Source organism: Trachurus trachurus, assembly GCF_905171665.1.
Source record: "Trachurus trachurus genome assembly, chromosome: 15".
Taxonomy (NCBI): Eukaryota; Metazoa; Chordata; class Actinopteri; order Carangiformes; family Carangidae; genus Trachurus; species Trachurus trachurus.
Genome location: NC_139906.1, coordinates 8,216,095 through 8,231,678, shown reverse-complemented (window position 1 = coordinate 8,231,678; position 15,584 = coordinate 8,216,095). Strand labels below are relative to the sequence as shown.

The 15,584-nt window shown below is 43.4% G+C and overlaps 1 protein-coding gene across 3 annotated transcripts in view; it reads right to left on the bottom strand.

Moving 5' to 3' along the window:
- The window catches only part of ugp2b (UDP-glucose pyrophosphorylase 2b), a 43,736-nt gene that overhangs the window by 18,331 nt on the left and 9,821 nt on the right, over nucleotides 1-15,584 (bottom strand). For all 3 annotated transcript variants that reach the window (XM_083988064.1, XM_083988063.1, XM_083988062.1), the window contains exon 4: nucleotides 4,624-4,809. In XM_083988064.1, coding sequence (XP_083844190.1) covers nucleotides 4,624-4,809 — 186 coding nt within the window. The remainder of the gene's footprint in view (nucleotides 1-4,623; nucleotides 4,810-15,584) is intronic.

Sequence of the window (15,584 nt, the reverse complement as noted above, 5' to 3'; positions counted from 1 at the left end):
AAAAAAATGTCGTAATCTCTTTAAATCAACAATTCTGAAACCAAAGACGTAACCTTAATAACTACAGAGGAATGTTCAACGATTAAATTTTTCCTCTATTTTGGTTTAAAAATCCCAGAAAAAACACAGTAATTACCAAAAAATTGACTGCCAGTAAATTTTGGGAACTCTGTTGAGTCTGAAAACACTGTGTGCTCCTGTCTGAGGTCACTTCTGCTCAGCTGCTTTCATAACTGATGATAGGAAAACATGTTTTAATGCGGAGGAGCATTTTTTACAGGTGACTCACATCAGCTCTGACCTTCAAAAAAAACCAAAAAAAAAAACCAATAGCCTGTGCACCGGGTTCAGGACGTCCTGACCAAAAACTGAAACAGCAACTTTTTAGGAAATGCTCACAGCTTCTTTTTTGAGTCCGGTGACCTCATATTATTATACACTAAAATGGACTCAGCTGAGCTCAATATGGAAATACATATTAATTCTGAACTAAAGGAGCTTAATCTGTCTCATATGACTTTTGGACAAACTTCTAGATATATTAAACTGTAGGTGTTTGTCCCTCTGTGTCTCGTGCTGCAGCAGTGTGAGGGCGAGAGCAGCAGTAAATCCTCTGCAGCCAGGTGGCGACATCCAGTAAAAAGCCTGAGTGTTGTGTCGTCCAAACGTCCACGTCTGCTCAGTGACAGTGCACAGGAGCCCTGCACTCAAACGACCCCCCCCCAAAACACACACACACATAGGAGGAGATGTGGTTATGGGATATATATGCGTGTGTGTGTGTGTGCGTGTGTGGGATCCATTTTCTCTCGTTCTAAACAGGCTTCCTAAACAGATTGAGTCAGTCAGGAGGTAATCTGACCAGACCTGAGCAGAAAATGGAGAGCAGAGACTCGGACACAGAGGCCAGTGTGCTGGGAGGGGAGAGGCGTCCCACGAGACCATTATGAAACACACACATACACACACACCCAATATAAACTCAGTTACACCATACTGTACTGTACACACACACACACACCACCAGTGACTCAAAAACCTTTAATTCACCTTCAGCGCAGCCTCATACCATCACCCGGTGTGAGCTGCATCGAGGGAGCAGCAGCTGCACGACAACGTTTTTTTTTCATTATTAATCGTACATGTTGACATAAACACACACACACACACAGGTATGAATACAAGCACACCTCCCTCCACACACACACACACACACACGCACTCTGCTCCCCTTCCAGCACACACAGCCCTCTCTGTTTCCCTGCCAATCCCACAGACCTGCCCGCCCGCCTGCACACCAACAGATCCTCTTTCACTACAGCCCCCCTCCACCTCCCACCCCCCCAATTATCACACTGGACTCCTTCACCCAAGACCTTCAGCCCACTTTCAGGGAAAAAAAAGAAAAAAGAAAAACCAGAAACAGAACGCATGTCTCCCTCCCGGTGCCTCCGATACATGAAGTAACAGAAGGAACTGTGTCCGGACGAAGATGCACATGTGGCGCTGCGTAACAGAAAGAGAAAGGCGGTGGTTGTGATTATTTCTCTCCATAAACATATCTATCTCAGATTAGACAACACAGTGCATCGCTTCCTCCTCCTCCTCCTCCTCCTCCTCCTCCTCCTCCTCCTCTGTCCTGACATCAGAGCCACATTGTGCGAACCGGTGTGTGTGGCAACCAGCCATTTCTACTCTTGTTAGGCAACACCTACAGTAACCGTTGGTCCCCGCTGCCAAGTGTGGCCCACGGTTACAAAGTGAAGTGTAAAGTGGCGGCTGCCGGCTGTGAGGAGTTCAAACCAAAGAAGCACCAAGAACATGTAGAAACTGTGGACAAAGAAAGTTTATTTGGTGAATTAAATGAGCGTTTTGAGGGTTTGGTTTTGGCGACACGACAGGGTAGAAGAAGTTTAAAGAATGCAACTCCCACCCGTCTGTGATTAAAACCCTGTGTCTGCTCCGCTCAGGCTTCGGTGGAGTGAAAGTGAGAGTGAGAGTGGACCTCCCACTTTTCTCTGAGCTCCACATAAATCAATGTGCGCTGCCTTTTCCCTGCTGCTCAACACTTGCGTTCATGCCGTGGCAGCACATGAGACGAGTCTTGCTCAACTCACCCTCATCATCATCATCATCATCTGGATGGTTTAGATTTCTTACACCAATCTGCTGCAAGTCACTAAACACGACCACCCTTATTGAAAGAATTACATGGTGGAACCAGGAGGTCACAGCAAAAAAAACTCCACATTGGCGTCACAAAAATCCTCCTTTGAAACAGTTTACAGACTAAACTGATCGTGGAGTTAAATCGTCTGTGAACAAAACATTTTCAAGCCCCATTTAATCCATTTTAAACCTGCAGCAACACTGACATGTTATTATCTAATAAAATCAATATATTAGCTAATCATTTTCTAAGAGTAACTTTCCTTTTAAGGCTTAAAGGTATAGTTCAACATTTTGGCAAATTGGCCCATTGCCATAATGCCTATAGTTTTAGGAGTAGGTTGGTTACCTTTAATTGTTGGTGCAAGCTATTTTTAGAACGGCGGAGCAGAGCCGCTAGCTGCTCAGAGCTACGCTACAGAGGCTCATGGGATTTCTTGTTTTCCCTCATCAAACTCATCACAACTCCAAAACGGTCTGGTGGACAAGTTGTGACCTGCACATTCACCACGCTATGAGATAATAACGAAACGTTACGAGACAAAGTTGTTTTCAAGGTAAATTCATGCAAAACCGCTGATGCGCGTACCCATTGGGGGCAGTTTTTCAGCAAGCAGTCTCTGCATTTACCTCGGAAACAACTCTGTCTCATAACGCTCCGTTATTATCTCAAAGCGTGGTGAATGTGCAGGTCACAACTTGTCCACGAGAGCGTTTTGGAGTTGTCGGATTGTGTATTTGATGAGTTTGATGAGGGAAACCAAGAAATCCCATGATGAGCCTCCGTATCGTAGCTCTGAGCAGCTTGCGGCTCTGCTCCGCCGTTCTAAAAATAGCTTGCACCAACAATTAAAGGTAACGAACCTACTGCTAAGACTATAGGGATTATGGCAATGGGCCAATTTGCCAAAATGTTGAACTATCCCTTTAAAAGGAAATTATCTGCTGCTAAATGCTCCACTGTGATCACCAGCGAGTTGATAACTGTGTAGTTTGGTGCTGGGGCAGGTGGTGTAAAGATGATTTTTTTTTCATCTTCTCTGCAGAATTGGCTGATAATTCTCTGTCACAAGGAGACACACACCCATCAAATCTGCTTTAATGTGAGCGAAACAGACGGACTGATGAGTGCACATGCTAATTCGTACCTCAAAGCATAAATCTGCTGTGCACCGGAGTGATAGTGAGTGAAACCCTGATGTCATGATATCAAGCTGTAAGAACCAAGATAAATCATCCCTGCTGCAGCCTATGAAGCTGTCTTAGAAAAAGACGGATGCAGAGAGCCGTGCTTCATTTATTCCTCCGTCACAACACTTCCCTGTACGTCCAAGGCGCAGACATAACTCACAGGTGGCCATCTTGCATCTGTCCACTCGCTCTGAGTCTGGCCACAGTAACGTGGGAGATCCAGTCATCTGCTCTAAACCAAGTATTCATAAGTCCTCTTCCATGCGCCGCTGATCCAAACAGCTGATATATCGGTGTTCCCAGATTGGGTGGTTTTTCCGCTACATATTAATAACGCCTGTTTATGGTGTGTTTTAGTCTGGAAGGCTCTATGGAAATCTGGCACTCTCTTGAAAAAAGTCATACTGTGAGAGAGCGCTGTACGCAAACGCCAGATTGAACGCGTTCACAGTAACGTTCATCAAGCAGAACAACAGTACGTTCAGTTCACGTTCGCCCAAAATGACTTTTTTGAGTTTTTTTTGTTTTGCTTTCTTTTTTAAATCTCACCTTTTTCCGTCCATTTATTTATTTAGTGATGTTATCATTACTACTACTATTATTCTTACTATAATTATCCCTTATCTTCATTTCTTTTCTTCTTTTATTGTTATTTCTTTACCTCGCAAAAGGTATGTTAATATTATTTCTTTACTTTGTTTAAATTATTTGTTAGGTCAAGGTGAGGTCATGTTATAACTGTGCGTTCACACCAAAAGCTTCCAAAGCGTCAAAACACCGGAAGTCAATTCATTTTCAATGAGAGCCCGGCGACCAAAGCGTCAACTGGCGTCACCGCGCTTCCAAAGCGTCCAAAGCGTCACCAGACGAGAAGTTGAGCCTTGGTTAACTTTAGGGTAATTAGCTATGACACAGTTCGGCTGCAACCTGTCAGAATAGAGACGTCCTTAGGCTCCCTTTTGTTTTCTTTTTTTTTGTCCTTCGGCTCCCCAATGACCAGCGCGATCGAACTTTGACGTCAGTCACGTGACGAGCGACGCTTTGGAAGCTTTTGGTGTGCACGCACAGTAAGCCTTTCAGGTTTCCGACCTCACCTGCAAATTTTTTTCGTATCTTCCTCCCTATTAAGAGAGATAAGTAAATTTATTTGTTTTATTTCATATGTGCAAATAAATAAAGTCTAAAGTCTAAAATATGAATGAGTTCATGAACGATCGTTTATTGAACGCGTTCAGGCACAACTCTGTGTCTGTGTCTGTTTACCTCTATCTGCTGCACAGTGAGGTCCAGGAAGGTGTTCTCGTTGCGGACGCTGATCAGGCTCTTGGGGCCCTTGCAGCCCATGCTGGTGCCCAGGCCTCCGTTCAGCTTCACCACCACCAGTTTGTTCAGGCAGTTGGCCACGTTGTCGGGCAGGCCGCGAGCCTCGATCTTGTCGTACGGCTGGATCTAAAGAGGGAGGGAAAGAGAAAGAGAAAGAGAGAGAGAGTTTAATTTCACTGCAAACAAACTAGTAATATTAACTTCTTTTTTTTTCTTATGGAGAGCGAGGACTGTAACAGCTTTGAGTGTGGGCTGATTAATTTCCAGCTGAGCAAAATAATGGGCTGAATTGATGTGGAAATGTGAGAATGTCAGAAAATGTTAATTTGCTCTGCTGCAAAGTGCTTTTTTGAAACAAGACGGCAACTGACGCCACCTGCATGAAACACACACACACACACACACACACAAAAAGCCCACAAGACATCGAACACATCACATGCTGTGTGTTTTTGCGCGAATGCTAGAGATAATAGTAATTACGACGACGCCTTAATGCATCGTCTTCAGCACTTCTGTTTGTGAGGCAGCAAAAAAAAAAGTGTGTGTGTGTGTGTGTGTGTGTGTGAGAAGCCACATTACAGGGTCAATACTCCAGCTCTCACATCAGCATATTCACACATCAGGTATTGATTGTTTTTCTTTTATTCTCTCCCACCGAGCAGAGATAATAAGAAACAGAGAGAGAGAGAGAGATGGAGATGGAGAGAGAGAGAGAGAGAGAGGGATGTGACTCCGGGTTGTAGAAAAATCCACAGGAGTGTAGTTTTCGATTTGAAGGTGAGCAGGATTTTCCCACTGCTGTTGTGTGTTTCACATCGAGTTTCATCTCACCTTGAATGAGTTTCATTTCTTTCATAGCGAGAAAAAAAAAAAAAAAAGTTAAAACAAAGAAGAAAAAAAAAGAGAAAGAGAAAGAAAGAGAGAGAGAGAGCGATCCAGGGACACTAAACTCTAACCAGATGTTACAACAGCTTTTTGTTGTTAGGATGGGAGCGAGCGGGTCAGTGTTAAAATCCACCTCTGTGTGTGTGTGTGTGAGGAGTCGCTGTGTGGCGTTTCCTGCTAAAAGCACAGCCACCAATTAGAGCCAGCAGCAGCAAAAACCTCCTGATGGAAACAGACGGCTTCTCCCTCACCCCCTCGACACCAACCTCACCTCACCTCACCCCTCTCCACCCCACTCAGAGGATGAGGTTACAAACACAACAGACAACAGACACACAACCTCTCCACCCAGCTGCTGTCCTGTCTGTCCGGTCCTGCACGGAGAGAGAGACAGACAGGAAGAGGTGGAGCAGCGGGCGACGGTGACGAACAGGACAATAGTCGTTTCACGGTCACTGACTGTCGAGGTGATAACTGTCTCGCATGAGAGCGATACGCGCTATTAATGTGCAGGACAGCGCGTTCGCTCGCCGGCTGCCTGGTGATGTATTCTGGGAAATCTAAAAAAGATAAGCACGACACTCAGGAGGAAGCAGGAGGAGACTGTGTGTTTGTGTTTGTGTGTGTGTGTGGAGTGAATTTGGTTTCAGCTGGAAGCCCCATCCTACCCCTGTACCCCCAGAGGGAAAACAGCCTCCACTCCCAGATGTTCATTTCCCCCTTTTTCTGGACAATACAGATGTTTTTTTGTTTTGTTTTTTTTGTGTTTCCCCTCCTGTGCATGTATGTGCGTGTTCGAAGCCGCTCCGCAGACAAACACCTCATTAACCGGGCTGCTGAATAAACCTCCTCCTGTTTTTTAATCTTTGCTTCCAAGTGCATCCTTCACTGTGACGGACGCCGTGCTGCGAGGAGCTGCGAGGAGCGAGCGAACGAGCACCTGCAGGAAACATTTCATCCACTGCAGCGCGGCGCCGGTGATGGATTATGGTGATGGGGACTGACTCACTCAAGATACAGCACACAACAACCAGCAGGATTTGGGATGTCACACAACTAAAAAAAAAATACGGTTTCGGTTCTGCACGACATGTTAATCAGCATCAGCAGTGGAGGGGAAAGGGAGGACGGCTGCGTGGCTGGAGCCAAACTACCCTGTTATTACTGAAGAGCCGAGGAGATCTGACTGGGAGGATTGCGTAACGAGATGTTTGAGTTGTCATTGACTCGGTTTCAGTGGTTGTGAAGTTATTGCCCCCCCCCTCTTTCTTTGGAAATAAAAACCCCACCACTGTGGTCGAGGCCTGCAGGTACTCACAGTGTGACAAACCACACAACATTTTCCTTCGGCGCACGAAGTCGCCGTGTCACAAACTGTCTCCACTGCCACTTCTCATCTCTAATATACGACCACATACACCCACAAAATACACAATACACAAAACACAAAACGACTTTCTTAAATCTCTCTGTGCTGCTTGTTGTTAACTCTCCCTTCAGGACTGAGTCTGACATTCCCAATTTTATTCAATTTCTTTATTTTATTACGGCCTGCGAATGGCACAGTTTCCAAACATCGGCCCCAAAGATACGGTCGAAGCAGAGCTTGTCGTTCTGTTTTTGTGCTGTATAACTGTAATGATGTCACTCAAATGCCTTTTTGTTAAAGGGATAGTTCAACATTTTGGCAAATTGGCCCATTGCCATAATCTATAGTTTTAGGAGTAGGTTCGTTACCTATCATTGTCGGTGCAAGCTATTTAAGAACGGCGGAGCAGAGCGGCGAGCTGCTCAGAGCTACGCTACGGAGGCTAATGGGATTTCTTGGTTTCCCTCATCAAACTCATCAAATACACAATCCAACAACTCCAAAACGCTCTGGTGGACAAGTTGTGACCTGCACATTCACCACGCTATGAGATAATAACGCAACGTTACCAGACGGAGTTGTTTTAGAGGCAAATGCAGAGACTGCTTCCTGAAAAACTGTCCCCAACGGGAACGCGCATCAGCGGTTTGCATGAATTTACCTCGAAAACAACTCTGTCTCGTAACATATTCCCTGGTAAAAGGAAATGCATTTTTATTTTCCAGTGTTATTGCCAAGAAGATGCTGTTTTACCTGCTCTACTGCACAAATATTTTCTAATCCATTGTCCATCCATTGGGTGACGCGGAGACACCCTGTTTAATTAATTTAATTAATAGAGGAATGAGACCTTGTGGTTCTCACCTTCCTGCTCCAGATCGTTGAAATACCTGTCACACCTGTGTCTACAGCGGTATCACTCAATCATCACGTCACTACAATGGTTTATGTGGAATCTGGTAGAAGATCCCAAGGGGCTATCCTTTGAAAATACAGTCACATAGTACAGTAACTGTTCTGTAAACTTGAAAACTATGTAAACTACTTAACTTAACTGGTTTAATGACTCAGTGCAGCCATTAACCACTTAAAAGATGTTTAAAATGACAGATATAATGACTAGCGTTATCTTAGTTTAAGTTATAAAAGGAGTGTTTTGATATTTTCTTTTACCATTACTCCTAGGGTTGTTTATGTGCAGATGTAGGAATAAAATAACCTGTTAAACGTGTCAGGTGTGGACACCTCCAGGCTACAAATCACTGCACATGGATAACTTAGAAGAAACCAGTTGTTAGCACATAGTAGGTCATTAAACATTGTAGACTCTGTAATTACTGGTGTTGTTGTTTGAACAGTGACTTGTTTTAGGTTTTTAGTTTTGGCTCTCTGGGTGAAACATTAGGGGATGTATAGTAGCTGACTGGTGTAGGACCAGGATCTTTAATGTCATCTGACCGATCACAATATAATGACTGAGCCATCATGTGTCTGCTGAAGACTTCAAACTGTCTCTGACTGATGAAGATTTAGGGCAAATATGTTTTCTGGACAGTTGGTCAGACAGGACAAGACATCTGAGGATGTCACCTTGGACTCTGGGAGAGTCATGTGACCAGGCGTCCAGTCTGCCCCTGAATGGGAGCATTTTGCCCCTAAAATTTGAGACAGTGCAAGTAAATTTTTCATCTTCTTGCGCATGTGCAACCAGTAAAGTTGCTGCTTTTTTAAACACTGGTAAAACGTGCAACGGGCGAATCAAAAAACCTGGTATCTGTCATTACAGGTGGGAGCCCAATGTGTGTGAGAATCATGAATGAAAAGGAAAATGTGATTATTTGCTTTGCAGGTTGATTTACGCACCTAAATTGTCTGCTTAAAGGGACAGTATGTGAGATTTACCCCCATCTAGCGGTGCGGTTGCATGTCGGCACGTATTCTTGCTGTTGCGTTTACGTAAACTCGGGCAGAAGTCAGAAAAACAACACAAGCTGCATGTATCAGGATAAACAAGCCTCTATGTAAGCAAACGGTCCGCCAGCACGAGGCAAAACAATACAGGCGTGACAATATGTTGTCATGGTGATGTCGTATTGTTTACCTGACCCACGTTTTACCGGCTTTCTCTCGTCGAGTAAAATAACATCCAGTTGGTTTGCCGACGGCGTCACTCACGGCGTCATTCAGGTGTCTGACTGCACCTGAAGGCAACACCAGTGCCTCCGTCCTTCCTCACACTAGCTACACGCTGGTGACAGTTTTAACAGGCGCTGTCTGGAAAACTTTCTCCCCGAGCCGAGAAGCTCCGGCGGCCCGAGTTTGAGGTTACTTACAGCCACGGTGACACTGAACGTAAAACATGGCGATTCAACATGGCAGAGAAGGTTCGGTGAACCCCCCCCTGTATGTTTGTAACGACTTGTAACATCTCATTCTAAGGTACGAGAAAGCGCTCGTTTGTATGCGGGCGCGATTCCACTTCAGTGAAATACGTATTTATGAAAGCGATATTTGATTTTTGTCAATAAAAAGCCAATAAAGTCCCATACTGTCCCTTTAAAGCAGAAGTGAGTGATCCGGTCGTTTTCGCTAATGCTGCGTTCCAGGCAGGCTTTTGAAATCGTAAATTACAGCTTCAAGTCACAACTTACGACTTTGTAGCGTTCCAGGCAACCCACTCGTGTTTTTCCGACCTGTTTTACCGGTGAAAGTCACTATAACGGCCACTCGTAACTTCCGACCGGTGAACTCGTACCAGATCGAACTGGTACGACTTCACGGTCGGAAAAATACGAGTTTCCTTGAACGCACCATAACAGTCCTCGTCGCTACGTCACCACATTCACGGCGTTCCTTGGCTGCACACACAGCCCTGCATGCCGTTCTCTCTCCTCATTGGATAAAAACTGTAGGATACGATAAATGTTTTCTCTTCGGCTCAGAGCAGAGCAGAGGGACTGAGAGACCCGTGTTTCAGTCCAAACACTCTATGTAAGTGATTGCTGTCGGAAGATATAACTATTTAAGACTTATATTAACACAAATATATCACTCACTTCTGCTTTAAGCTCCTAAAATTTTAAGTTAGGGGGAATAAACGAGGAATGAAATTCAGCATTAGTTAGCTGCCGTTAAATCTGGACGCCCAAAGCTGTGATGACTCCCTGATGTGGACGAATCTCAGATAGATACAGTTAAATATCTGAGCCCCTCCTGTGTGTGTGTCCACTGAACCACCTTGGGGTCATTTGGGAATAAACCCATGTGGTTTGATTCTGGGAGCAAATCTCTCTGGTGGCCCTCGGTGATATTTATATATAACAACATAAGTGTCCCATTTAGTACACCCACTCTGCTCCTGTTTAGCGATGGCAGCTCTTTTAAACCTCTCTACGGGCTGGTGTCACTGCAGCCAAGAAAATATTGGCGTTAAGATGGCAGCTGCCACATTCCCTGGCTCGGCGGCGCCAGTGGGTCAATATTTCGCTCAATATCGTCCTGATGGCCCGAACGCAAGCAACTAAAGAAACAGAGTACAGTCCGACCAACCTTACACATGTGTCTTTGTGCTTTAAAGGGATACTTCGCCCAAAATCAATAATTCACCAATCATCTACTCACTATCATGCCAAGGAAGGGTTCACTTTTGAATCGTCCAAAACACACACTATGAAACATCCAGATACCTCCATACTGCTCGTCTGTACTGACCCAAGTGTCCTGAAGCCGCCACATGAAAAAGTTGTTGGGAAAAAAATGAATTTGATCTGTTTTTAGCCTTGTTGTACAGTAGCAGTAGCTCCCAGTGGCTCTGTTGATTTGCTGCCAGATGTTCGTTCGTTGTTGTAAACCATTGGATGTTTGATGTAAACATGGAAGAACATCTCGCAACAAATCTCGATGCCACTGGGAGCTACTGCTACAACAAGGCTAAAAACAGAGAACACATTATTTTTTTCGAACAACTTTTTCATGTGCCGGCTTCAGGACACTTGGGTCAGTACAGACGGAGCAGTATGGAGGTATCTGGATGTTTCATAGTGTTTTGGACAATTCAAAAGTGAACTCTATCCGCCGCCATTATATGAAAGTCCCTTGCCAGCCGGACCCCCCCTGGAACTCCAAAAGCGTTTTAATGACTCAGAAAGTTCTCCAAACCCTTCCTTGGCATGACGGTGAGTAGAAAATTGGTGAATTATTGATTTTGGGTGAAGTATCCTTTAACTTTGTGTGATGCCTACTACCATATGTTATTAGTGTTTAATCTGGTGAGAGGCAAAGGGGCGCCCATCGTCTTCCTCTGCCAGCGTCTACTTCACCGCTCCTCTTTTATTTCCTCCGCCTGCCGTTGTGACTTGAAGAACGTCTTAACGCCTTTAGATGCCAAACATCCGCCAATTAATTATTGCTGCAGCGTTTTTTTTCGGTCGGTCGGTCGGTCAGACTGTCACGTCCCCGCCAGTCGCAGCAGTGAGTGGGCAATCTGTGTCGAAACTGTCTTTACAGTAGCTGCTGAATAATTAATGTGGTTTTTTTTTTCTTTTCTTGGTGTTGGGAGAAGTGGTGAATTCCAGTTTCAAGAGGCTGTTAATAAAGTTTAGTTTAACCCTTTCCTGTTGCCAATTGACGCCCTCACACACACACACACACACTTGTTTCTCGCCCTGTTTCCTCCGTCTCATTACCGAGTGTAACTGTCATTTTCTATTTCACGTAATGTTCCCTGTTTTCGGTGCTCGTCATCTCACCACTTCCCTCTCCTCTCGGGCTCTAATCTTCCCTCTCTCTTGCCTCCGTCTCTCTCTTTATGTAACTCTCAATTTCACTGTAAAGCCCCCCCCCCCTCTCTCTCTTCGCACTTCATTCATCCTTTTCGCTGCTCCTCTGTCCATTTTTAATCCCCCCCCCCCACCACCACCCATCTTTAATCTTCTCCATCTCCCTCCTCCTTCTCAGCCTCTTTCTTTCACTCTCTCCTTTTCCAGCTTTTGAGTTTGTAAATGAGGCGGCTCCGAGTCGCAGTTTGATGCAGTTTCTCTTCTCCTGGCCTGCAAATGGACTGAAGAGAGGAAGACACATCTCGCTGCATGTGTGTGTGTGTGTGTGTGTGTGTGTGTGTGTGTGTGTGTGTGTGTGTGTGTGTGTGTGTGTGTGTGTGTGTGTGTGTGTGTGTGTGTGTGTGTGTTTGGTTAAAGAGTCCAGAGCCGGAGCAGAAACTGAGGACGTTCTGTCGATGTTCAGCGAGACAGAACCAAACAGGCGGCAGCACTTCAGGCCTGAAACCAGCTCAACCTGCTTTTTTTTCTTCTTCTTCTTTTTTTGGGGGGGGAGAGAAGACGATTTGGACCGCAGGTTGTCTGGCTTGTTAGTAGAGCAGATAATTATGGGGTATGATAAAAAAGAAAGAAAGAAAAAGAGCAGATTCCTGTACATAATTTAAATACCTTGCTCCGCAGCAGAACCACTAAACTTACATGGTATTAACTCAGCCAGATTTATCTTTAGATCTATTTTACATCATGTTTTTATTTATTATTCTTTATGTGAATTTTATTTTATTTTTTACTTGCTTTGATCCAGTGGCATTTCTCATTCGCTTCTGACAAATGTCACTGGTGTCACACAGTGATTAAAAAAAGGAACATGCTACATAAACAAATCTTTTTTTCCCTGGTAAATTCTGGAAACTTTTAGCCTTTCTCACGCCTGACACGCCTTACAGTACAATGACTCATTAAAATCGAAAATCAAAAATGCAGCCAAACATGTTTCTACCATCACCCAAAAAGAAAAAGTGAAATCTGATCATATCAGATTCATGTTCCTAATTCATTCAGCATAGTTTTGTTATCGTCGTCCATTCATTGTTCTGCTGCTCAGGTGTTTTCTGCAACACATCAGGCCATTGGTGGTGATTGGTGGAAGTGGTGCCATTTCTGTGGGTTTCACACACAAGACTGGTTGTGTAGCTTTTCCTCTGGCTCTGTATCCGTCTCACAGACAAACAACTGGAGGAACATTGGAGACGACTCGTTTTTTGCGATTATAAGTTTGATAAGATTTATTTTGTGCTGTAGATAACACTAGGTTTGTGGCTGGTGGCCTTTTTGTTTTGGCAGACAGGTCAGGTCATTTATATATCTATGTATGTTTTTAAAAAACTTTTATGGCGGTTTATGACAGGGCCTTTGCTTTGTTCTGTGTTTTTATATGTTATTATCTTCAAGTTAGTTCAGGACCATTGGTTCATTAAACAATAAACGGCTTTGTCTGACAGAGCAGAGTCCCTTCACACTCACTGCTCAGTAGTTTTCATGTCATGTGACTTTTAATGACAGAACAGTAATGGTCCAAAACCATTCGACATGAGGAATCCATTAAAAATAAAAAAAAACAACCTGGATCGCACTATCAGTTCATCAAAGGTCAATAAATACCTGCTTCACCTGAACAACTTATCTTACGTTGGCACGTGTCTTTATTTCCTGGTAATCTTATCACTGCTGTGATCACGTGACAAAGTTATTGAATGATTAATCTACACAAACACACACTGAATACCTGAATATATTAGTATTGCGATTTGCAAGAATAGGCCAACGTCAAACAGCAGGCACCAGACTTCAGAGGAAAAAATAAACTAAAATTAAAAAATAGATGATCCAGAACGACCGCTGAATTTAACGGCTTCTTGGTCCAGTTTGGTGAAAATCAGTTCATTACTTTTTGCATAATCCTGATCACTAATGGAGGTAATCAAGCATCATAATATACCTAATTATTGATCTAATCATGATGTCTTTACTGTAGTATGTACGTGTAACCTCAGTATGTTTGTGGTTAACTTATCTGTCCTCTTAACGACGACACTTTCTGTCACTACAACAAAATAAAAAAAACACATTGAGACAAATCTGCTCCTCCTAAAAGACACAGATCACCGTGGTGAGACGGCAAACACAGAAAAATGACTAATTAACTTCACTGGGAATTAAAAGTAAATGAGCAAATATGATTTATCTATTCTGACTTTGACAAATTTTCCCCAAAAGTGAGTCATTTATTATGTATTGACACATCGTCACGGCCGTTTCTCTTACTTAACTTCATCACATTAAACGCCGACATGTTTGATTGAAGTCAACACAGCAAAAAAAAAAAAAAAAAAGTTTCTCCGAGTTTGAAATTCAGCCTAAAAAAAAATAAAAAACGGACTCGTCTTCTTCTGCTGCTTCATCCTTTTACTGGCTATTCTCCGGTTCTGCTCGTCACCGCTCAGCACTTTGACTGACGCACAAAAAACCTCTGTGCTGCTCAGTGCTCATACTTCAAAGATCCTCCCACGAGATCAGACCGAATCGGAGAAGTTTGCACCTTTCAATCCCGGGGCCACTTTGAAACTCGCACAAAAACACTGGGAGCCCGGTTTGTTGAGGAGATCGAAGCGAAGGAGAGAGAGAGAGCACAGTCCCATGTGAGTGAAAAAAAAACTAAAAAGGAAGACCGACAAAAATGTGCTTCTTCAGTGAAAGGGAACAAGGAAATCCTGCACAATCAACTCTAAGAAACGCTGATGACTCGGCACTTTAACTTTCTAAAGGTAAACAGACCCGCAGAGCCATCAAAGGGAAACTTCTGTGGTTTGACTATTGAATGGGTCTGTGGTTACGACAGGTAACAACTGCTGGAGTTTAAAAAAAGAAAAAAAAAAGAAAGATATAAGGCACAATCTGATCTCTGAGTTTGGACGACGCCCCTTGAACATCACAGCGTCACGTTAGAATAATCTTACTTTATCAAAGACCATTTTAAAGCTGTTTTATTGTTATACAATACTCAGGATGGTTATAAATTCTTGCTCTATTCACTCACAGGAAACCAACCAATGAAATACCTCCATTTATTTCTACTTTATACTTCTCCTACACTACATCTTTCTACTTCTTTTTGCTCCATTGCATTTAAACTTCCTTTGCAGATGAAGATTTCACATATATATATTTTTTTGTTAAGTTTAGTATTTCTAAGGGCTTCATATACCTTTATCTCACTGGGTGGAGTGGGGGCGCCCCATATACAGTCTACAGTCCTTACTGCAGTGGTCCTGGTTTGATTCCCCTGGGCCATTTCCCCTCTCTCTGTGTTCCCATTTTCTGTCTATCTCAACTGGCCAAAAGCCCCCCAAAATACTTCTTATTATTCTTATTCTTTTTTTAAAAGTGATGCAAATATTAATGTGTTTTTGTTTCTGAGCACCTTTCTTTGAATGTATCATGTATGGCAGTGTACCCTTGGTTTATTTTACTTTATACATATCTATATTATTTATTTACTTGCTTTTTTTTTTTTTGCATAAGATGTGACTCCTGAATCTCTTGCCTGTATACATTTGAATTTGAATGTGTATGTTTGTTTGTTTTGTCGTATGTGCTCTTGTTTTATCTCTTGAAAATTTCATAAACATATATTCAAGAGAAAGAAAAATGGCTACCCTTAGGAAAGTAAAGAATCATTTGTTTATGCAGCTCTGTACTCGCTACTCGACGACTCCATGTGGAGTTTCTTCTTTCTTCTTCTATCGCTCAAACACTAATGATACACAGAGCTGGTCAAAGGTAGGAGCGTCTTGCCACCTTAAAGATAG